General features: G+C 42.4%; 1 protein-coding gene across 1 annotated transcript; it reads left to right on the forward strand.

Annotated features, from left to right (window-relative positions):
• Positions 1–3,128: 3,128 nt before the first annotated feature.
• RGR (retinal G protein coupled receptor) lies at positions 3,129–12,969 on the forward strand. The gene is made up of 7 exons (XM_015866013.3): positions 3,129–3,416; positions 5,725–5,881; positions 6,181–6,302; positions 11,078–11,231; positions 11,730–11,847; positions 12,050–12,163; positions 12,563–12,969. Exons 1-7 carry the CDS (start codon positions 3,338–3,340, stop codon positions 12,704–12,706), a joined length of 888 nt encoding a protein of 295 aa, XP_015721499.2. The 5' UTR covers positions 3,129–3,337; the 3' UTR covers positions 12,707–12,969.
• The last annotated feature ends 10,997 nt before the right edge of the window (positions 12,970–23,966 follow it).

The following is a 23,966-nucleotide window of genomic DNA, read 5'->3' on the forward strand; positions in this document are numbered from 1 at the left end:
CCATCCCTCTAATGTCTGCCGTGCAGTAATATGCAGGGCAGCAGGTTCCAGCCGTAGCCTGGCTGGTAGTAGCATGGTTCAGATACCCAACCATGGCATGGAGCCCATCCCCAGTGAGCATGGCCACTGGCTCCTGTTCCCTGTTCTTGGCCATCCTCAGGCTTTCATCACCTTTTTTCCAGACAACACTGCAGGGAAATTAGGTTGCAGAGTATGTCCAATTGCTGGGCTGCATCAAGAAAGAAGGTTGCTATGATGCAGCAGGCTTGTCCAAAGGGTTGCCCTGTGGGCTGATCTCCTGCATTGTTTCTCCTGTGGCCCATTCACATTCAAAGTCCCTTTCCCATTTACTGCTTCCTGACCAAAACGAAGGCCCTCAACTTCAACCAGGAGGCCTCCAGACAACATGCTTTTGGTGTCCTCTCCTTGATGAGGAGTATTGCCAGTGAAAACCAATTCCCACATGCTTCTGTAATGTTGGAGTCCTGTGTGGTGATACCCCTGGCCTGCTTCTGCCAAAACACTGCAGTTAATCTTCAAAAGGTGTTTTCCAATATAAAAACAAAGAGGTAATGTAGTTAAACTGGAATCAGAAAAAAGGATTAGGAAGGCAAAGGAATAATAATACATCAATTCAGTCAAGTTCTTGTTGTGAATATACAAAAGCATGTCAGTAATCTGCATTGATTACTCAGAGAAAATTTAGTATCTGAGTGCTGCATTATCTCTGCTCTGCACCTTTTTTGTTGTGCTTGTACCAATGCATATTTTACAAAGATTAATATGCTCCCACCAAATCCATAGAGTCTTATGAAATCCAGGGAGACATCTGGCAAGTACGTATCAGATCTTTTTTTCTGTGTGTTCCTAGCAAAGAGATTAGAAACCAGTGAACTATTCTTAAGTGAGAGGGTGAAATGAAATTGATGTTTTATTGATGGAGTGAGAAGATTGCTGGGAATTCAAAATGTGAGGTTGTGAGATAACTTCAGATTGAGTTAAATATCTCCTCCCCTGACTTTTGAAACAGCAAGTAGCAATTGAAAGAATGCAAAAAGTAGAAAGGGATTGCTAAACAACCTCATAGCTTAAGGAGCTAATAAATGCCTTTAATAAACTTGGTATCCTTTGCATGTTTTCACTGACTTCACAGGCATATTGGTGTGAGGCTGCGTCTTACATAAAAAAAGAGGGAAAGGTAATTAATACAGCTTTGCTTGATTCTAGCAAACTCACTGATTTATTCCCCATTTACCTCTCCTCTTTCCTTTGACGAATTGAACTTAGCAGCCATATTGAACTGAACAGCATCCCATGTCCTTCATCCCTACTCTGGCAAAGCTGCACAGCTTTGTGATGACAAGTATTACAACCAGCCATCTATTTTCAAAACCATCACACCATAAAAATTTACAGCACATTCACAAGTTCTAGAACTAATTTCTTGCAAGAATGCACTGTAGATGACTGTTAAAAACACAGGCTTAGATCAGTCATTTGCCACGCTAGGAGGCAAGGCTATCACCTTCTTTTCCAACAAGACACATAGATGAATGAAAGACAAACATACCGATGGATTTATGTGCTGAAACACAATTTTGCTCTGTTTAAATAGAATAGCTTAGCAAATATCTTACCCTCCTGAATCCTACTTCAAAATCCAATCATCAACATCAAAAACAGCTGTAAGATGAATATCAGAGGACACAAAACACAGCAAAATGTTTTCATAAGTCTTGAAGCTCTGATCAGTGTGCCTGGACATCACCACTTGCAATAAGCATGGGATAGGAAAACTGTAAAATATCACTTTACCGCAGCCAAGAACCAAGGTTCAGTCAAGAACCTTGACTGTGGATGCATCTCCACAGTATAGTAAGGATAGCCATAAATCAGCCCTGGCCATACCTGGGTCAGAATCTCTCTGCGTGACTTCTCAGTCAGCCAGGAGCCAGGTCAGCACAGTGCAGGACTGAAGCTGGGGTAAGACAACACCCCTTGCACTTCATTTCCCTTTTTGTTCCCATTCCTGAGAGGGATCATGCAGATAAAGAATGTTATGCATCAAAATGGAAACTATCATGGTAGTGACATCTTGTTAATGGAGGTGATGGATAAGTAGGTAGAAAAGAAGCAGATATTGTGAGCTAGGAAAGACTTAAGAAAATTTAGCAAGTGAACTTAGGAAGACAGAGTAAAGTGCCCTTAAAAAGAAGATAACATCACTTAATAGTTAGCATAGTTATTGCTGCTCTAAAATGTAGAGTAAAAATTGAGAACTATGGACAAGTTGCTTGCTTTAATGAACAGGCACTGAAAACAACTCAGCAGATGTACAGGAGAAAATTTTCTAGGCACTCAGACTCTGAAAGCTGTTGGCTTCCATTCTCCAGTATCCAAGAAAATTCCCACAGTTACTTAATCAGTAGTACAAGAAACGGAAGGAAAACAGTTGACCCTGCTGTTATGTGGTAAAGGCTTACAAACATATCAGAAAAATTTGTGTGATTTGCTCCTAAGGGCTGGCAGATAAGAATCTGGACAAGGTGCACGTTGCACACACTCCAGAGCCTGACTACACCAGGACCCCAAGCTTCAAACATCTCAGGAAGGTCTATAAGGTCTATAAGGTCTATAAGGTCATTTCTTTGAGCATTCACCACTGGACAACTTATATACATCCTTGTATGCCTGGGACCCCAGTGCAATTAATTAGGACATTTTCTTTTAGTCAGTCTATGCCAGTGTGCACCTTGATGTAAGCTTCATTTACTAAGGGGAGAGATGTTAATGTGCAGAACAGTCATTGCCAGAAAAAATAGACTGCCCCTTTTCTAAAATAGGTGTGAGAAGAAGACCTACATGCTGAAAAATTTCTCAGTTCCTACTTTTTCCCTAGTTACCAACTCAATGAGTGCCCCTTTGTTTTCCAGGTCACTTTCCAATTATATTATTACATGTTTCTTTCGTTCCACAACCTTTAATTCTTTTTCAGTGTTGCAGAATTAACTGGACAGGGTTCTTAATCTTGTCTCTACAAAGAACTTGTTGTAATTGCAATGAATGCTTTCATTTTGCTGGCATCTGAAATAAGATTTGCAGGGGAAGGAGGGGTGCGGGTTGATGCTAGTCACATCATTAATGACATTCTTGCAGGGATTGTAGTGGTGGGAGTAAAAAACCCAAAGCTTTTATATAATAATGAGCATGTGTCTGCACGTGGGCTACTCCTTTAAGAAGCCTTGGGCTGGTGGATGAAAGGGGACGCAGGGAAAAGGCAGCCCCAGAGCCATAGCAGAGGGCAGAGGTTAAATCTGTTGGCATTTTTATCACAAGAATGGTCACTTCACATCCTCTCCCTGAAGGCTTCACTGAAATAGAGGTGTTTGTCATCGGCACCGCCCTACTGGTAGAAGGTAAGTTCAGTTTGGGACCTCAGCAACAAAAAATTAAGATCTTTGACTCTATTATTCCTGGCGTGGTGGATGGGAACCGAAGCAAATAGCAGCACTTGTGATATGCTGACCTAGACCTGTGCTGGTTACTGTGTTTGTGTTATCAGTGCTTCTAGTGGGCTGCCAGTTGTTTGCAGTGAAGATCTGCTCCGTGTGCATAGCTTTACTGTGGTAGGGAAGTACTTGCCACTTAGATTCCTCATCAAGGATTTGGGACGTTAGAATATGTTGCTGACTTTTAAAGGCAATTTCATCTTACTCAGGAGAAGGATGTTGAAATGACTGATGATCCCTCAATAAAATCAAGCTGTTTGTTTTGTTGGCCATGATAGCTATTTTATAATCAAAAATGATAGATCCAAAATAGCCTATTAACCGCTGCATATATCCAAGTTGCGCTAGCACCACTGAAATTAATGGCTGCTGGGTAAAAGTAACAAAAAGAGATACGTGAGCATGAGGTTCAGAAACAGCACTAAGTAGTAAAATTTGAGGTAGGACAGATTGTATTCAGTTAATGAAGCCAGTATGAGCTTTTCCTAAGATGTTCTGCCTAGACGAGAGATGAACAAAATTGTCAGTTGTACCTGGCTGCTAAAGAAGGACAAGCTTGCAGCTGGGAACACATCGATGTCAGTCACTGTCCTCTGTTCATAGCTGAATCCAGTCAGGGCCCCACAGTACAGGGACCTGCAGCTGCTCAGGCCCAAGCACAAAACTCACTGGCAAACTAGCAGCCTCCACTTATAGCTAGAAACAATCTGGAACGTTTACGTTTCAATAAAGACAAATGGCCACATGACTGCTCAGTATTTTCTGCAGGGCTTTAGGGTTCTCAGTGGGTTCACAGTAACACTTTATCTTTGCCACCTGACTGGGAATACTGAATAATTAAAGACTCATTTACTTTCCCAGAGACTTTGAGAGAAAAGCCATGAAGATCTTTTTTTGCTGCAGCTTGTATGTGCCATTTGCAAAACAGTGCTGAGAAACAGGAAAACTGTGCATTCACTTGTTCTAAGTGGACAGATCATCTGCTTTAGAAATAAAAGCTCAAATATATGTGATGTGTGGGGTGAAGCCCAAAACATCCACAAAAAGAGAGGAAGACAAAGCAAATATAGTAATAACTCTTCAGCTCTACCATAAACGTGGTCCCAACAAACCTCCCTAAAGGCTTGGGAACACTTGGGAGGGCTGGCCACAGTGTTACCCTGCAGGTGGGAGACAAGCTGGCAGGGAAGAAATAGGAACAGCAGACCTCACATGGCTCCAAATATTTCTCCTGGAAATATTGTGTTATCCGTTGTGTAATGAAAGGCGCGCATCAGCTGTTACTATGGTTATGCCATCAGCCATTAATGTAATTAAAGTAGAAGCAGGATTTCTGACTATACAAAATTATCCATCTTATGTAACTGCAGAATTAAGACAATGAGCACAAGTAATAACGCTACTTTAGAGAATTAAGGGATATGGATTTTTTCCGCGCTACATCATTTCTCCTTCCAAGAAGATCACAAAGAAAAAGATGTACTGCCTCTCATGTAACTGAGCCTTACAGATGAGATGTTGAGTCAGAGACTCATCAGAGCTAAAATAACTCAGCTCTTGAAAAGGACAACAAAGGACAAAGTTTGAGTTTAAAGCGGTGAAGGATGGAGTCCAGGGCAGCATGGCCAAGTGAATAGCTGGGGTTGCTTAAGCACTCCTCCCTGACAACAAACATTAACTCATTTCTTTAAATCTATCAGTGACTTCTTTTTATAATTAGATTATTCCTTTCCATGTATAGTCTATTGACGAAGGGCAGTAATAAGATTGAGCTGATGTGATTCAAGCATCCTCTAGGTTAACCCTAGGCAAAATCCCAAAGGGAGGCAGACTGACAAGGGACTTCTGTGCTGAAACACACAAGCGTGTAACAATCAGTATTAAACATGACCCATTTCCCTGCCACAGCCAGGCCTGGTGACATGTGTGCCAGCAGTGTGTGCTGGCTGAGGGTCCCCGTGCAGCTGCCTCCTCTGCAGCTCCCTCCCTCTGACCCTTGTGTTCCTGGATGGAGCCTGGAAATCAGGTCTCTCTATTAAAAGAAAGCATAGAATTGCAAATAAATCTGAAGTGTTTCTTCCCTGCATGAGTGGACAGCTGTCACCTGTGACTGAATGTCCAAAACTTGCAAGCAAACTGTAAGCCCTTTGAATATATTTCCTTATAGACTTTCTCCTTTTCCAGTTGAGTCACATCAAACTGTTCTGGTTTGCAGCCCTGCTTGGTTTCTGTCTGAATGGCCTGACCATTATTTCATTCCGAAAAATCAAAGAACTCCGAACACCCAGCAACCTGCTGGTTCTCAGCATCGCTCTGGCTGACTGCGGGATATGCGTCAATGCATTCATTGCTGCCTTTTCCAGCTTCCTCAGGTACGTGCTCTCTACTTCTACCAGGCAAGGAAAAAAGCAGACTTGACCACCAGCTTAATAAAGAAGTTAACCAGAGAATTTAACAGGTTGTTACAACAGAAACTAACTGAACAGTGAAACAGTCATATGTTTGACACCTCGACAACGACCACAAATTTATCTGCAAGTCTTTCCATTGTTCCTAATGAAGGTTTTGATTACATTTCTTATTCTAGAAGCAATTATGCATTATTGCAACTTCTAAACATGTCTTCACTTGTTTCTATCATTTTCTTAACACCCTGCTTGTTTGTTGACAGGTACTGGCCCTATGGCTCCGAGGGCTGCCAGATTCATGGGTTCCAGGGCTTCTTGACAGCACTGGCCAGCATTAGCTCCAGCGCAGCAGTTGCCTGGGACCGGTATCATCACTATTGTACAAGTAAGGCTAGGATTTACCTACCAGCTTTACCCTTATCTTGTTAAAAAACAGCATATTTAGATTTCAGAGAATCCAAGCAAGCACATTTATTTTTCTGTGTATCTTTTATGTATCAAGGAACTCTCTCCAAGGGACACCTTTCCAACCACTAACCAACCACTTTCAGAAGTGGTTTGCTCTTCCAGATTGCATCCAAATACCAACTCTCTTGCCATGATTTCACCTCCTCTGTAACTAATTATCAGGGCCCCAAACAAAAACCTACACCTCAAAGAGAAATCTATGCACCTTGGGCTTCCATCCAACACCCTCCTTTGGCCCCAAATAATGCAGACTGCAAGGTACATCCATCCCAACACCCGCTGGACAATAAAATGCAGTTTGAGCAAGCAGAGTGGCATTTGTACATTATAAGAGAGCAAGCCTGAAAAACATGCGCATCTTTGGGAAGATATTTTGCTCTCTGCAACATTGACTTTAATGCTTTAGTGTCGTGCACTCCTCCAGCCAAGAGCAATGTACATGAAGGGCACCGACAGATAGACCCTAAAGGCACAAACTTCTTCACTTTGCTCTAAACTTTTATATTAGATTTATTATTATTATTATTATTATATATGAAACCCCTGTTGACACTCATGTGAGTTGCATGCCTGTACAGAAGGTACAAAGTGCCTTTGGCTAAAAAACAATACTATCAACCTTTTATCTTCATCTTGGGAACTAATACTCTTCCCAGACTCACACCATCTCTGATATTTTTATGTCCTAAGAGTTTCCAAGAACACCTCTAATTACAGCATTCCTCAACCAGACACTCAATTATCAGGAATCAATATTTTTGAGGAAGAATGTACTGATGAGAACATGAGAGGTAACGAAAACGAGGAGTAAAAATAAACAGACTTTCCATCTGTTCTGGATGCTAATAACATGAATCAAAGCATCCCGATGATTTTATAGAAGTGTTTGAGAATTAGGGGGAAAAGGAAAGTCCAAAGCGATTTGTCAGTGCTTTCCTCAATATTACAACAGAAAAGAACAAAATCAGCAGGGATTTCACAGCAGCATTCAATTACAACAAGTAGGACTGCAGAGAGTTTGTACCTAATCCTTAAATTCAAGAGAAATCTGGGTTGTGATATCAGTTTGGGAAGATTAGCAAACTACCATTTGCTCCAATTGCAGCTGTCAGCTCAGCCAGATTAGGGGCAACTCCTCACCTCCTGTCACACTTGTGGCAGCCACCCTGTCACACATTCTCCATCTAGTCTTGCTCCTGCATCCGTTTGCAAGATGAAACATCAGCCTTTATAGAGCTCTTCGCATTTTCACTGAAGCAGGAAATAATTGCCAGTACAGCTTTATGGTCATGGAAGACCACAGGAAAAAAGAAATTTAAAAAAAAAAAAAAAAAAAGAAAAAAAAAAGAAAGAAAAAAAAAAGAAAGAAATTTTAAAAAAAGGAATAAAAAAATCCCTTTTTTAAAGGTTATTTTAAAGATTTTTTTTATCTAATGTTTTGGTTTGTTTGTTTTACTATGAACAACAGAAGCCATTACATAGTGCAGCTTTGTTATTCCTCACGGATATTGTGTGCTCCAGTTGCCGCTGCTTTTCCTACTGCACCAGCCCCTATTTTACTTCTGACTGATATACACCATTCTCAGCAAGTTTTGTCTCTGACAAACTTAGCCAGTTTTAATTGGTACGTGCCATGTGTAAGCCTGAGACGAGCTGGATTGTTCTGGAATATTTCAGCTATGATAGTGCTTTGTCCCTTCCACTTTAGAAAAGCCTGTTGACCTTTTGTTTGAGAAATTCCTTTTGAATATCAACCTGAAATCTAGTTGAAAGGTAGCCACTGTGTCAGAGATGTATTTTTTTGCTCTTTCAGTGAAAATCAGCTTAGCGTTTGGCCAATTTATAAACCTACCAGAGATTTAAATTCATAAACGTCCCCACAGATTACAGGCAGTTTACAAAAATTTTGTTTTGCTTGTGATAATTAACTCTTTCTATTCCAAAGTAATCTTACAGACCTATAAAATTCCCCACGTTAACATCTCACTGCTTGAAAAAGAGAAGCTTCCCTCTTGCTCTTCCAGGAGCCAGAGCACAAGAGTGATTAGACTTAATGAGACCAGACTGCCAGCATCAGGCCCTAATTAAGAAGTATTTCTTTGAGCGTACACTGAACTCCATATATACACATTTAACTGAATTAGGACCTACGTGGCTATTATGCTAAATTGTACCCAACCACAGAAGGCATTTAAGGTGAAGTGATGGTCTGTTCAGTGTGACAGCAACTGAACTGCTCTCAACTTGCTGGTGACAGCACATGCAACTTACAGCACCCCACACACCCTTGCATGCAGCTGGATCACTCACCCCCATCAGTGTAGATATTCGTGAGCTGCCTTCAGTATGTTACCAACACTGCTCAAGTTGCAAATTTCATCCATGCAAAGATCTTTCTTTTTCTTATATGCAGGGATCCGTGAGATCTTCGTATTACTGTAGTCTGCAAAATGAAAGGATGCAAAGAGAACAGTTTCTGCTGCAAGCTATCGTGAAAAACAATTGCTATCAACTACTTCATAGGAGAAACAAACAGACAAAAAGAACAAGCAAACTTTAGTTTGTGGAGTGTTGCTTGTTTGGTTCTTTTTCCAGATTATCATGAGGACTTACCATTTACTGTATTCCCAAAGGAATAATGCTGCTTTTGTCATGAGCGTGGTGTAAAAGAAATACATTTTAGATCTAGGTCTCATTGCAGCTGCTCTCGGTAATGCCTTTTTAAAGGCTGCTAGAATGTGTGATGTTGTAGAACACAAATGGAAATGGAAGCTCTGGATCAGTAACAACACTAACATGCTTGCTTGAACATATAATTAGGAAGGATGCAGTTCTGAAGGGGTATATGCTACATTGCTGCTTCAGGTTGGAAGGTTACAGATAATTACGGTAATTTCTAACACATTTGAATCAAATTTCTAGCCCTTTCTTCACTAGATATTCCTTTTTTCCCCCCCACTGATGTAATCTGTAGCCACATTAACATCATTATGGCAAAGAACAATCTGAGCCTTTGTAGCCAAAATATATCATCTTTGTGGGAGTAATACAAAAGATACTTATTAATTATTAATAATCATCAATAATAATTATTAAAAAGTATGTCTAAAATGACTAAAAATGTCAATAGATTTCTTGCTACCATGTTAGAACGAACTATTTAATAATTATTATTTTGCTTTTTCCTTAGTATTTAAATTGCAGCATGTGCCCCTTTCTTTCTCAGAGCCCATTCTTGAACATTTGCAGCAAACAATTTCTTCAAGTCATCCAAACTCTTTCCTCAAGAACCACTGAAATATAAGAATCATAGGGTCACTATTCCTATGAACTGGGAGTTCCACTGACACACCTTATTATTATTATCCTTCTTTAAACCTAAGGAGGGCAGCACTAACCAAAATAGCTACTGTGGAGTTTGTGATCCTTTCTGAGCTGTGAGTCCTTACCGGACTCAGCAGCCTTCATTACAGGCAACCCTATCAGGCCCTTTGCCCTGAAGTCAGCCCTGTACACTCAGTAGCAGGCCTTGCCTACTGCTCGCATCCCACCTCCAGACCCTCACCTTCCCAAGAAAGGTCAGAATTGCCCTGAATCCCACTGGCCTGCTGGCTTGATGCTTCTATCAAGGGCAGAGGAGAAGACTGCTTTCCAGCCTGAGTGAAAATTGCATCATTACTTCTCTCTAATGGGAGATTTGATTAGAAAGGAGTAGTGGGCAAAGTAGTACAGCTGGCGTCATGGGCAATTCAGCCCAGGCATGATTGCGGACGTCAGCCCCGGTAACCAAATTATCCAGGCCCCTTTACATGCAGGCAGCGTGACTAACACAATGTTCTGCACAGCAGGGAAGCCTGCCTGTCTTCTCCATGAAGAAATACTTCCTGCACCTTATGGAGCTCCCAGTCTTTTATTTCATTCATTGACTTATTCCAGTGGTGCCTTATGGAACTAGATGAGATAGGCACAAGTGAGCGTTTTTATTATAAAATTAGAAAGAAAATAATAATGATCTTGAGCTTCTCATTTCCTGTTCTAGGCTAAGCAACAATCTTAAAGGCAAAGTAATTCAACCATTAGTATTTTAGAACAGGATCTGTTGTCAAGTTAACTGTATATATTCATATATATATGTCAAGAACTATCATTTTTAGAACAGGGTATGTTGAATAGCCACATGTCCAGCCCTCAGGGCCAGGCAGGAAGGAAGCAGCACAGGTCAGGTTCACAGTCACAGCCCTGAGCTGACCCACAACCTGCAGCAGAGCTCCAGTTCTTAAAGCACTATTTATTGCATTGCATCATGCCTTCTGCTCTTTGCCTCTCCTGAGTCTTCAAATGCATTCCCAAAACACAAGAATATAGCGTGTTAACAGCAGCTGTATCTCAAGCACGGTACAAAGCTGAGCAACAACATAGCTTTTGAGTAAGGCATGAGTAAGGCAACATGCATTTGAGTAAGGCATGTAGAAAAAGTACAGTTTGATATTCCAAAAATCAAAAACTTACCCCAGCTTTTACACAAGATAGATATCTCTGGACTTGGGTCAGCTTCAAGCTACAGAACATAGAACTGCTTGTTTCTGCCTCAGGCCTGGAAGCCAGGACTCTTTGCTCTACTACACACAGCCCGAGAGCTTTGCCCAGAGGTTTTGTACCAGGCATGCAGATCCCTTTTTTCTCTTCCTGCAGGGAGCAAGCTGCAGTGGAGCACGGCCATCTCCATGATGGTGTTTGCGTGGCTGTTTGCTGCCTTCTGGGCCACAATGCCCTTGCTGGGCTGGGGGGAGTATGACTATGAGCCCCTCCGAACTTGCTGCACCCTGGACTACAGCAAAGGGGACAGGTGAGGATGAGTCCAGCTCTCATGGGAAGCTGCTGCTTCTTAGGGTGGCCTCAGCAGTGCAGCAGGGTCCAGCCATCACCTACCTGCTGTGGTGCTGGGACAAGGCAAGCACAGCCCAAGGTTGCCTCAAGCACATAAGGATGGCCAGCACCAGCTTCCTCCACAGGAAAAGCTGGTGCTGGGATTTCTGCTGCTCCCTTGCTCATTAGTCATAAGCTGCATCTTTTGAGGTTTAGGACTTGAAACACTTCATGGTATTCTTTACACAGTCCAGCCCTGATGTCCTAATAAGGATGCCTGGGGTTAGCAACTAAACGCCAATCCCACGTGCAACAGCGCAGCACTTCAGAAAATCCTGAGCCTAGAAGCAAGCTAACAAAAGTGGTTTGGGCCATTTTAAAAATACAGATTAATTACTTAATAAATGCAGAAAGTTTACAAAGATGCACAAAAGAGAAATTAACCACCTCTTTTTTTTCCCCTCCTCACCCTCTCCAGAAACTACATCACATTCCTTTTTGCTCTGTCCATTTTCAATTTCATGATCCCGGGCTTCATCATGATGACAGCCTATCAGTCCATACACCAGAAGTTCAAGAAAAGCGGGCACTATAAGGTAAGGAAGCTTCCTCTGCCCCTGCAACTGCCTTGCCAAAAGAGGGCTGTACCCACATGCCTCCAACACTGATGGCTATGGCACTCTGATGGGTGATGCTCTCCTGCTAGTGAGCATGGTCTCCCAGGATCTTTCCTATCTGCCTGTTGCAGCGTGAGGTTGTGGGACAAAAACCAAAGACTGTGTTGTTCCTGCTTTTCAGTTTAACACTGGCTTACCGTTGAAGACGCTGGTTGTTTGCTGGGGTCCCTACTGCCTTCTGTGTTTCTATGCAGCGGTTGAAAACGTGATGTTCATTTCACCAAAATACCGAATGGTAGGTCTGCGGCACCTGGAGGAACTCTCACACATTCCTCTCATGCTCTTCACAGTAGTGGTTGTGGAGGCAATGGGTTGATGGTTGATGGTAGATGACATTAGCGGTCTTTTCCAACCCAAATGATTCTATAATTTGGAGAAGCATCTTGTGTCCCTTTTACAATGAAGTACAACCTCAGAGTTCTCAGTTTTGAAGAGACTGATTGTCCCGTTAGTCTTTCCTAATCCTTCTCTCCTAATAGAAGCTGCAACTCTGCAGTTCTGATGTTTTCTTGTTTCTATGAGCCTCAGCTCTGTGGGTTCCTCCAGGATTAATATTACACTACTAGGGAAACAGCCTAGTCTAAAATTAGTCCGTTAGCTCATTGACACATTTTCCTCTTGTGTCTCCCTACAGATTCCTGCCGTTATTGCCAAGACAGTGCCAACTGTGGACAGCTTTGTGTATGCCCTGGGTAACGAGAATTACAGAGGGGGAATATGGCAGTTCCTCACAGGACAGAAGATTGAGAAAGCAGAGGTTGATAACAAAACTAAGTAACCCACTACAGCATCAAGCCACATTAATGCAGGTACACCAGTGAAAGCAACACAGTAGAGGAAGACGTGTGCATTGTGGTATGTACGTGCAAAGGTGATTCCACATTGCAAAGGCTGCACGCTGACTACAAGCAACGAAAGAAAGCCCCACGGATTATTGCTGAAACCATCATGAGCTGCTTGTCAAACAAGCTGCCTTAAACCTGTCTTGATTGCCATCAGGCCTATTTTATATGTCACTGCAAATAAACTGTACGCTGGAAAGCGCTTTTTTTTTTTTTCTCCTGGTAAACTAACAATCAACAATCCCACAGTCCATCATTTCAACATTTGTGTTTTATCAAACACTGAGCAAAAACTAGAGGGAGGCATGGATCAGATTGATGGAGCAGCGAACAACATCACGACAAGATTGTTCAGAATAGTCACATAACCAGTTGATAGCTAAGACCTGTATCTCAGGTACACGTAATATTAAGTGACAAAATACTGTCACAAATATTAAATATGGATCTATATTGACAGACTCTGAATGTGTAATTATCTCTCGAGAGAGAGACCTAAGCAGATCTCAAAATTATCTACTCAGCAGGGTCATGCCAGTAAATCCTAGCAGAATGCTAAAAACCACTAAAAATGAATAGGAAACTAAAGAGGACCCAACCTCACACCACTTGTAAGCCAATATGCTCAGACCTGTTGGAAGAGACACACAAGTTGGGTCATTTCAACTCACAGAGAGAACAGAAAAGCTAGAAAAGGGCCTCAGGGTTGATCCAATGTAAGGAGGATCCTCCACACGGCGGATGATATAGGGGAGAGGGCTGGCTTAGAGGATGTAGCTGGTGAGGAGCATGTATCTGCAGTATATCAAGAAGTTTCATACAGCCTTCCAATTAACTACATGTTATTCTTTGCACACACAGCCTCCATCACAACAGTGCCACACTGATACCCTCCAGCACTCTGGTCACCTCGATCCAGGCAATAAGAAACAGTTGTCATCCTGAGAAAGCCTATAACATCAAGGTCCAATTCATTACTGAACCACCCTACTTTCCATATTACTGACAGTCTACTCCTGCTAAATTTGCCCCTTTGTGTTAGAGGAGTCAGCATCTCGATGCTCTGGTGAGAAACAGACTTCTTGAGAAGTAGAAGACATTTTTCCCTTCTTATCAGTAGCCAGAAACAGCATAATTTCTTCAGGTTCTCTTTCAGCACAGAAATACCTCGCTTTAAATAGCAGTCCTATTTTCAAGTCCTATTAAACGCCCACAACTCCAAATGAAGTTTCTGTGTGCTCAATTGCACTGCAAATCAAGATCTTGCTGACTCAGCTTCTTTCTGCAGTACCCACTCTTACAACCACCCTACAGCTCAATAAATGGGAGTCAAGTTTTTCTGCAGCACACATTCTTCATGTGCTCTATATACTTTCTGATGTATACTCCCTAGCACCTCTTATACAACCAACCAGGGTATTAAAAACTGGTTTAGAAACTGGGTCTGGAGAAGAATTTGTACTGTTCCTAGCTTACCATCATAACTCTTTGGAAATCATTACAGTGAAGCAGTGAAGTGAGTTATTTTTGATAGGATGAGGAAAAAGGATTGCCAAATGACTAAATACACACTTGGCTGCTAATGATTGGCTTGTTTCAAGCAGCTGGGATATGGGGAGTCAAAGCACAGTGTATGATTCCGATGATATGATGACAGAAAGTATTAGACAAGTATTTACCCTTCCCATTGCGTCTCACTTAAGTTTCTGTTCACATTAAACCCAAAAGGATGGCTGAATGGAGACTCACAGTGCAGCCTGTGCTACTGAGAGTTTGCATCTCAGAAGCAAAATGCAAGTAATAGTCATTACCATAAACATCATGAAGGTCTCATCTCTCTAGAAACAGATACAATATCTTAACGGAAGCAACACACTGAACTGATTTACTGAGTCACTCGGTATAGCCATGCATTACACCCAGTACCTGAAGGGTAACCTCCAGAGCTATACATAAGCTCATCCCCAACAGTGGGATCCACACACGAAATAAGGAAAACCATCTTAGATTTTAACACTGAAAGGAATAGTTTTATATCATATCTGTCCTCTTTGCCATTTGACTGTCACAAACCTCTCACATCTCCTTGCTGACACAGTCCATACCTTATGCAGAAAATAATAGTGTTTTGCCTATAGGGTAGAAAATGACCATGAGCAGTCTAGGACTGACTGCACTTGCCTATAAAGGAAAGAATCTGGATCACGATCTTTGCTTCTGGGACAAAAATGCAAAGGCTCGTGTGTTACTAATGAAGACTTGAGGATGAGTAAAATACAACAAATTTCACATCCTATGGGATTAGCACAGAACAAAGTCTGCAGATTAAATGTAGGCCGCTGGCAGATCTTAAAATACACTTGTGGGAAAGTACCACTGAACAGGGGCATTTCTAAGCTGGAGAGACTTGATGTTCTCCATACTACTGGTGAGATAAAAGTCTGTGAAGTAGTAAACTAAGAAACATGTGAGTTGTTATTGCAGAATAATCTGAGTCACCATATAAATGGTTGTAGCATAAATAAATGTAGGTAAGATCAAGTGTTCAAGATCCAAGAACAGCTGTCAGTTATATTTACACAATGGAAGAATTTGCTTTGAAAAACAGAGCTCAGGAAAGGATTTAGGGGTCGTTATAGATAATCGCCTCAATGTAATCTGTCTGGGCAATGCTATAGCAAAAAGGACTAATAAGATTCCTGAATTCAAAAATAAAGAAACAAAAAAATAATTACAGATTCTACCATCTCTGCATAGTGCTGCCCAGACCCCAACCAGGTTTCTGAATCCTGTTGTGGTGTCTGCATTTTAAAGAGGATTTGAAGACGTTAGACTGAGTTCAAGTGAGTGTCACAGATGAATTCACTGGCTTTAACAAATAAGCCCAAGCCTTCTGACATGAGGGTTAAGGAGCTCAACATATGCAGCTCATTGAAGAGAAAGTGTAGACAGTGTTACATACATAGTCATCACGTGGTGCATGCAATTGCACTTCGGGAAGATAGAAGTGAGGAGCTTTCCAACCTGGCTGACAAACATACAGCAAATAACAATTGAAGATGGACAAACTCAACCTTGAAATAAGAGAAACCATTCCAGCAATATTTAAAACAGGGGCACGAGTGAAACCAACGTCACTTACAGAATGGTTCATTTGGAATGAAGTTTTAACATGGTGTCCCTTTGGATTAAGTGAGTGAATGCAGAGAGTTCCAGATAGCACGAAGGTACACAAGATAAGAAATGTTGTCAATTAAGCAACACTGCTTGTCTGGGAATTCTAGATTCTAACCACTTATGCTGGTCTGATAAAGGCAATCAGCTCTGACAGTCAGCTGTAGGTGTTTGAGAGAGCATGATCAGTTCCTAACGTAGGGCTAAGTAATTGCCACAGGAGCTGGGTGACCATTGGCAACTCTATTTTTGCAGACAGGCTTAAAAGTAAATTGCAGTATGGAACTCAAGTGATGGAAAAGAAACAAACTGGGAGGCCAATTAAAGGCAAAGTGACCATACAGCAACGAAGGGGCAGTACTGAAGATGCAGAGGTGCAGTCTGCACTTGTTTCTCACATCCTGGGCTGGACTTGCTTGTCACTGTCCTTTTGGAAGGAACACAGAGGAGGCAGTTAAATAGTGCCTCCAGAAATCAAACAATCATGGTATGGAATCTTGTCAAACATCAAGCAGCAGAATTAAAATAACCTCTGACAATGCATCTTGGTTGTTCCATCAAGGGTGCAACTGAAGTGTCTAGTTAGATTGATATATGTGGAAATAGACAGCATTTGGAATCACAAGCTTTGGTTAAAGCTGTGATTGTAAAGTTTGAAGCAGGTGCAAGACCCAATTAAAAATACTGAGTCTACAAAATTGAATCCACCTTTGGCTTTTTACTTCAATGTGACTCTTGTTAGCTCCCTAAAATTAGATTTTTAATCTCAGATTGGCACCCCATTCTCTGCCACTCAAGTATCACAAACAGTGAGAAGATTATGGCCACTTACGTAGCATCTATTTTCTTATAATTATTTGAGCACCATAAATACAGCATCCAGTTTAAATTGGCTTTAACCTGAAGTTGACTTGGGCTAACTACACAGGAGCAGCCATTTAAGAAAGAAGTTAGAAACATTGCTAGGCTTCAAAAAAGATGTGTTAAGATACTCGGTACATATAATCAGATCATCTCAACAGCAGTGAATTCTCTAGCAGCTTTTTAGAATCACAGGACTTGTAAACTATTAGACTGACATACATGTGCAGATTTGGTCACAGCATTCAGCATACAAACACCATCCCAAGAAGAGAACAAGAATCTGGTGTGGCTTATACAGCTCCTTTATCCCAGCTACATTTGTAAATGGCTTAAACTGAACATAAAAGCCTTTTTCTGTGAATCAAACACCCACTTGCACATCACAGACAACCCTTAGGACTCTCACAAGCAAAACAGATATGCCCTATAAGTGAGGTAAGGTCCATCATTAGGTCATCTTCAGTCACTAGTGAAAAGAGGTAAAACCACATAACAAAAAAATGCAAAGTGGGAAGCCCAGCTTGCACTTGGCAATTGCTTCAGGAAGAAATACACCTCCAGTATCCAAGCATGGATCTCAGAGTTTAGTACTGGGTTTAATGAGGCTGCAAGTTTCTCTGTGTCTTACTTTGCTCTTTTCAGGCACCACATGGAGAGAAGGGAAATCCACTCTCTGCAAGTCCGACCTTTTCTCCTACTCCAGAAAGAAAATGACTGCCAAACCCTAACCTGGCATGGGAAATGTCATAGAAATGCAAATTAAAACATATCTGATTGTGTCTGCCTATCCATTTTGCTTCAGCCTGTTGGGAACAATTAAACAGATGCCTGAAGCTGATCAGTAAAATGAGTAGCGGGAGTAACTCTTCCCACAGTTTTCTTCCCTCACTTGGAGGGCTGCCACACACAAAGTTTGGGATATTCATGAATGTTATTACTGAGAAATAAATGTTAATTACAGATTGGAAGTAGAATACAGATAGGGCTGGACAAAGCAGAAATAATCCATTAGAAACAAATTCTTGTGATCTGCCATGACCACCACTGTCTTTGCTCTCTCCCTTTCTTTTATTTCTTTACTTAAATAAGAAAGACTTGACTATACCTGCAGGTTCTCTGTTTTGCTTCATGGACATACAGAAGCAACTCCACACACAAAGATCACCCACAACCTACTGAAACTAGAGGAGAGATCAGCAGTATTCTGCAAGAAGAGATACTCCCTGTAATCCTGAAGAAGCTACATGTATTTTTCTAGGATAGAATATCACTGTTTGCAGTCTGGGCAGGAATTGCTTGCAGTAGCTGCTTCATAACCACATTGAAGAAGCAGAGACATCCCATGAGCTACGCCCAAAGGAAGACCTCAAGCCACGGCAGTATAATGGCACAAGCAATGATTTTGTTTCTATGGAGGAAGTTAGCCATTCTCATGCTTTTTGGTAATGATAACAAAGGTAAAGAGTAAAGTAAAGAGATAGGGATGGAGGTTCACACCCATTCTGGTGAGCTTTTATTGTTTCTGTTTTCCCAGAAAGGTGTGTGCAGGTAGTAAACTGTGATAAACCAGTGAACAGTCCACTTCTTGATGAGATAAAATTGTTTCCCCTGTGGACAATTGCAATTTAGTAGGAGGTAAGCAATGAAGAGAGGGCAATCCCTGCACCACTTGCAGAGGGAAAGGACCTGAATGCCTAAGCACCCGCTGGTCCATTTAATGCTGTGACCCGCTTCCATTTACTGAATTGATGTAGCATATGAAAGTTTACTCGGTATATTTAAACTAATGACAGCTAAAGCAGCTTATGAGACTTTCTAATCTAGCTTTTCCATCTAGTCATTTGTAGAATGGCTGCTGGAAAGAGAAACAGACAAGAAACTGGGGCAAAATAAATAAATAAATAAACATCTAATCACACACTGAAAACACAGCCATAGTACATGAGATCACCTGCAGTTACACATAATAATTTGAGGCTCATAGACAACCTTCCTGACAATGGAGCATTTCTACAGTGCAAAATCATGTTGAACCCCAACATGTCAGATAACCCACATTGTTTCAGCTATGACAGAAAGAGATCATCAAAGGACAGAAACAGTAACCAATGCATGTACTGCTCCTAAAACCTCACACTGACCTTCTAGTGACTTCCCAGCTTTTGGGCTGCAGGCTCACATATCTACTGTGCTGCAAAAACACAAGCAACGCAGGACAGCATCCAGATACCATATGTAGTCCATAACTCCCACTCATCCTCTTTCAGGTCCTCTAAAATACACATATGATACATTACAATGTTGTGACATTCATCATCTATGCCTGATGCTTACACACTGATATTTCCTTACCAACATTGGAATAGACTCTGCTTCAAAAATCAGTGACATAAACACGATGTGAGGTGTTCTCCTTGGAGGGGACAGTCACTTCCCACCCCACAGACATCTCTACCTGCATATGTGCCCTCGGGGCTGCAGCCAGGCCTACTGTCACAGTCACAGCCCCTCTGAAGGACCCACTGTGTGCCAACAGCCAAGCAGCAGAGCCCCATCAGGGCACAGAGGCCATGATCCAAGATAAAAAATACAGGACAGAGAGCCAGGAAGGGATACATAACACAAACACAATTACATTGCCTGGGTAACAAGCACTGCCTTTAGAGTCCTGGAGGAAACTACATGTATTTTGTCAGTATGACTCCAAAGGTGAAGAGTCAGTTCCCATTGCATGTTACAGGAGGAAAAGCAGGAAAAAACAAATCACCTTTGGGTAATCTCATCCTGGGAAAAATCAAGTTAGTTTTGCCTGTCAGACACTGTGGACTTGAGAAGCAGGAGGAGCAGACAGTGATGCAAGCAGCCCACCTCTTTACAAAGCAACCCTTGCTAGGGGCTTTGTGGAGGTCTCCTCTCCCTCCCAGCATCTCACAATCTCCTTCAAGCACAGTACCTACCAGGCAATAGATTTCTGGGTGATTATCACATGCCTCAGGTTGCCTCTAGGCTTAAACGGCCCAAGAAGTGTGATAATCTCCAAAATACATGCCCTGGGGTGGCTTATCACAAGCAGAAAATGACAGCAACACATAAACACTGAGTTGAGCCATCCACACATGCTTCACGTGGCTCTGGCATGGATCCCAGCAGCCACCACGTGCCTTCAGCTGGGACAAGCGGAGAAAACAGCTCTACTCCTTTGCCACCACTAACTCAAAGGTGCACCACAGGGTCAGCTCCAAGCACACCGTGTCAGAGATGCACTGGCTATATTGCAGACTAGACAAGTCCTTGCAGAAATCAAGGATGCCCATGTTCAAGGATAGCAGCAAAAACATGCCTGAAAACACACAAAAAAATTCTTTGGAGGAAGGCCAAGACACAGAGGTGCATTTCAGACTGTTGCCATGAAAGAGCAGAAGGGTCTAACACCCTGGCAGCTCCCTATGTTCCTCAATGCAGCCCAAGCACGGCTCAGTTTCTGATCTGTCTCAGGCTCAGTGGGAACTTGGAGGGAGTTCACTTGGGGTCTCCTCAGGCCAACAGCTACTGGCAGCACAGCTCGCTGCAGCTTAATCAGCTCTAAGCAGCCCAGACAGAGCAGCTGCTGTTTGCTTTGTGCTCTTGCATAAATGCTGCAGATTTCACTCTGAACTCTGGGTTAAACAAACTGGGAGCAAATAAAGACAGCTGACAGTGATACCCAAGCAGCTGAGCAGACTGCCCCTTACAGGAAACCAGGACTGCCAGAGAGAAATTTGTTTTCTAAGAAAGTTGAGTTTTTAAGATGCAAGTATCTCCAAAGATCATAAAATACAGCATAACCACCCTCAGAGAGGAAATCTCTATGATGGTCCTTAAGAATGCTTAGAAAATACAAACTTAAGGCTTTCCCATACAAAATCCCCATTGAAGTAAATAACTTTAAGAGAACTCCTATATGAGGAAGAAGTTAAACAAAGTGAATGCTGTGCTGTCGGTAACAATAAAATACTAACTAGTAAACAAAAGAGAGTTATAGTGAATTGAAGGAACTCCGTTCCCTGCCAGGCTGCATCTCATATAGCAACTGGCATATGTGCAAAGGGAGATGAAATTCCATCAAATAATGCTTCTCCATCTGCTTACACTCGGCATCTCCTATGCTCTCTTCCTCCTTTGCTGTCTAAGACTTCCCAAACAAAAGGCAACGGATAACCAGATCTAGGGCTGAAAACGAAAGGCTTTTTCTCCACTCAATACGCGATAGCTTCGCACCCCCTACTGGGGAAAGAGTCACGAGCAGAGAGCCCCGTCATGAAGATCTCTCCCCCCACCACCACACTGGCAGCAATTCTATTGCATCTTCGACATTTTGCATCCTTTAACCTTGTGCTATCAAAGCGATTCCAGTCACACCCTCTATTGACCTTAATCACAGCCAGCAAACAGTTTATACAGGGGGTTAATGAGCAATATGGGAAGCTCATGTCACTTCCTTCTTTTTTGATGGCATTCTTCTAAGGTCACTCAGTCATTTGCATCCCTGAAGGAAGATATCCTCCTCCTCCATTTAAACGCAAGGGAAAACATACATGTTACTCAGTGTAAGTATTAATATAGAAGAGTTCAAGAAAGTTATGAAAGAAATTAGATACTTGGGTATGGCAGTTTACCAAGACAGCAGTAAATTCATTCTTTAAGGAGCATCTCTGCTGTTACATTCGCAGCCAGAAGGTGGCATTAAATTGCTACAAATCTGCTCTGAGAGCCCTGAACTGCGCTGCTCACCAGAGCCTGATAGAGAAATCATGTGCTGGGTGACACCAGCACAGCGAATATTCCCGTGCACTGGAATCGTGGCAGCCCCTTTGCGTGCAACCACAAGAACAGCAGCAAAGTCAGTGACAGCACCTCCAAAGCAGACTGCTGACACCAAGCAGATGCAGCAGCTCACAGCACTGAGTAATACATACACTACTTATACAGTATACTTGCAGTATGCAAGGACTGGTGAGTATTTCTAAAAGGTCATTGTAGATTTTGATCCCTCCTTCAGGATAGAAGAGAACTCAGACATCACTGCAGTCAGTAGCAATAACCCCACTGATCCCCACAGGGCGGGTTTTACCATTAGTGTGGGTAACACGCAATTCTGCTTTACATCAGCAGCAGAGCAACACCTCAAAAATTCAGGATGGATTCAGAGAAATAGGTTGCCATGATCATCACCACTTACATTACCTCCAATGAAAAGACAAAACTAGAGCAATCAAGGAGTTGGCTGGATCCTCTGTGGGTTTCCATCAAAACCAAGGGCCAGACCGCCACCTTGCTGCTCCCATACTGTCTCCATACTACTTTGTGGATGCATTCATATTCATTAATCTGGCAGGACATTCACAAGTTTTGTGAGAGAGGTCATCTCAGTTACCTGCAGTCCACAACCCAGCGCCCTGTGTACACTGCACAGCATCGTGGGTTATGTTGAAAGCACAAGCTTATGTTGAAAGTATCTCCCAGATGGCTATACCTGTACACTGACACAAAAGAAAACCTTGGAGCCTTGAAACCTTCCTCTACATGGTCTAGTTGAGCAGGAGGCTTGATTCCCTCCTGCTCTGCTCCAGATTTGCCCCACTCACCTTGGTCCCAGGGATGATACACACTCCTGAGCAGTGGGATGCCATGGGGCACGCACCGCTCCAGCTGTCTGTCATGCACAAAGAGCTCTCTCGTGACAAAAAAAAAAGGTTAAAGAAAAGCTGGGAATAACCTCATAGATTTGCTTGAGAAAGAAAGTATATATTTCCCTGTCTCTCAGTCAAGTAATTCATTAAGGTTTGTGAGCTTTTGTAGCTTCTTGTATTGATGAGAAGAAAGGGATTCTCATGGTGGACATTCAAAGAAAAGCTTTACCAGTGCCATATGTGCATGCAGAGGAAAAGAAGAGAAATAAAACTCCATTTTGGAAGAAGCCTTGCCATTAGAGTTGCAAGTCATCTGTATCTGTGCAGCTTCCTGCACAAGCCCACAAGTCCCTACATCCTTTATCTGGGTGATGAAGGCACCAAGAGAAGGCAGAACGAACATGGCAACATGGCACAAACAGGTTGTGTCAAGAGCCATTCAGCACTCACAGTGTAAACACAGGGTGGGGGAGAACACAAGAGTCCAATTACTGCTGCCTGAGAAAATTCAAGGAAAAGAAAGGCCTGGAGTAAGCAGGCAATAGCAGGTAACCCTGAACAAAAGCACAGCAATGCTCAATCTGTAACACGTGAGGCTACTGAAAGATTGAGTGCCCAAAGCGACTGAGGAAAATGCAAACGGAGCTCCCGGAGGGGCACCATATTTCAGCAGGTCACGAGCAAGCCAATAATGATTTCCACTTCATTTGTATGTGTGCTAAACATACTTGGCATTACTTCAGAGACTGGGGTCAGAAGTTCAATGAATATAGATTTTTGCTAAAGGCATTGCACTCACAGAGACATCTGGATCCCTGCTAGGGTAGGTTCAGAGCCAGGTTTGCACTAACCCTTAATCTCTACCCTGTCCTGGTAGGGTTTTCCAGTGGAGATCTATTACACAACAGCTCGCAGTTCTTGAACAGCTCTCCAACCAGCAAAAAACACCCACATTTCAATCCTCACTAGCAGAATTTAGTTCCTTAAACGTAACTGGCACTCTGAGAATCAGCCACAAAACCTCACCTCGTGTGTTACTTCACTGCCTGGAGACTCCAAAACAGTGAACACAAAGCAGGTAAAATGGGGTTACCATTCATTTCTGTTATCTCACAGTAGCATTTCATAGTACCAGTACCCGGGGACAGCAAGAACCTTCCTTTGCTTCAGATCCTCTTCAGCACGTCCTCCAAAAACGTCTCTAAGTACAGCATGCAAACAAATTCACTCATACATGTAAGAGGGAGCACAGAAGGACAGACAGCTTCCCTGCCACCCATCAGGTAAAGGTAGGCAATTACAGAAGAGCAAACGTGCGCACTAACATGAACCAGTGCTTGAAGCAAAGTACAACCATCAGGAAAAGGAATCGGGCTGACCTCCATACAGGCTCCCTTTTGCTTCGTCCTCTTCTTATGTCTGTCCCCATAACTTGGGGAGTGCAACATTTTGGACCTCAGAAGGCTACATTTACAAGCGCACTAACCAG

Source organism: Coturnix japonica, chromosome 8 (assembly GCF_054131305.1).
Source record: "Coturnix japonica strain WE chromosome 8, WE-NBRP24, whole genome shotgun sequence".
Classification (NCBI taxonomy): Eukaryota; Metazoa; Chordata; class Aves; order Galliformes; family Phasianidae; genus Coturnix; species Coturnix japonica.

Bases quoted from the DNA above. Each gene is read 5' to 3' on its own strand.
- RGR (XM_015866013.3), top strand. From the start codon at position 3,338: ATGGTCACTTCACATCCTCTCCCTGAAGGCTTCACTGAAATAGAGGTG. The intron at 3,417-5,724 runs GTAAGTTCAGTT...TCTGGTTTGCAG, and splicing joins CACCGCCCTACTGGTAGAAG to CCCTGCTTGGTTTCTGTCTG. The intron at 11,232-11,729 runs GTGAGGATGAGT...CACCCTCTCCAG, and splicing joins GACTACAGCAAAGGGGACAG to AAACTACATCACATTCCTTT.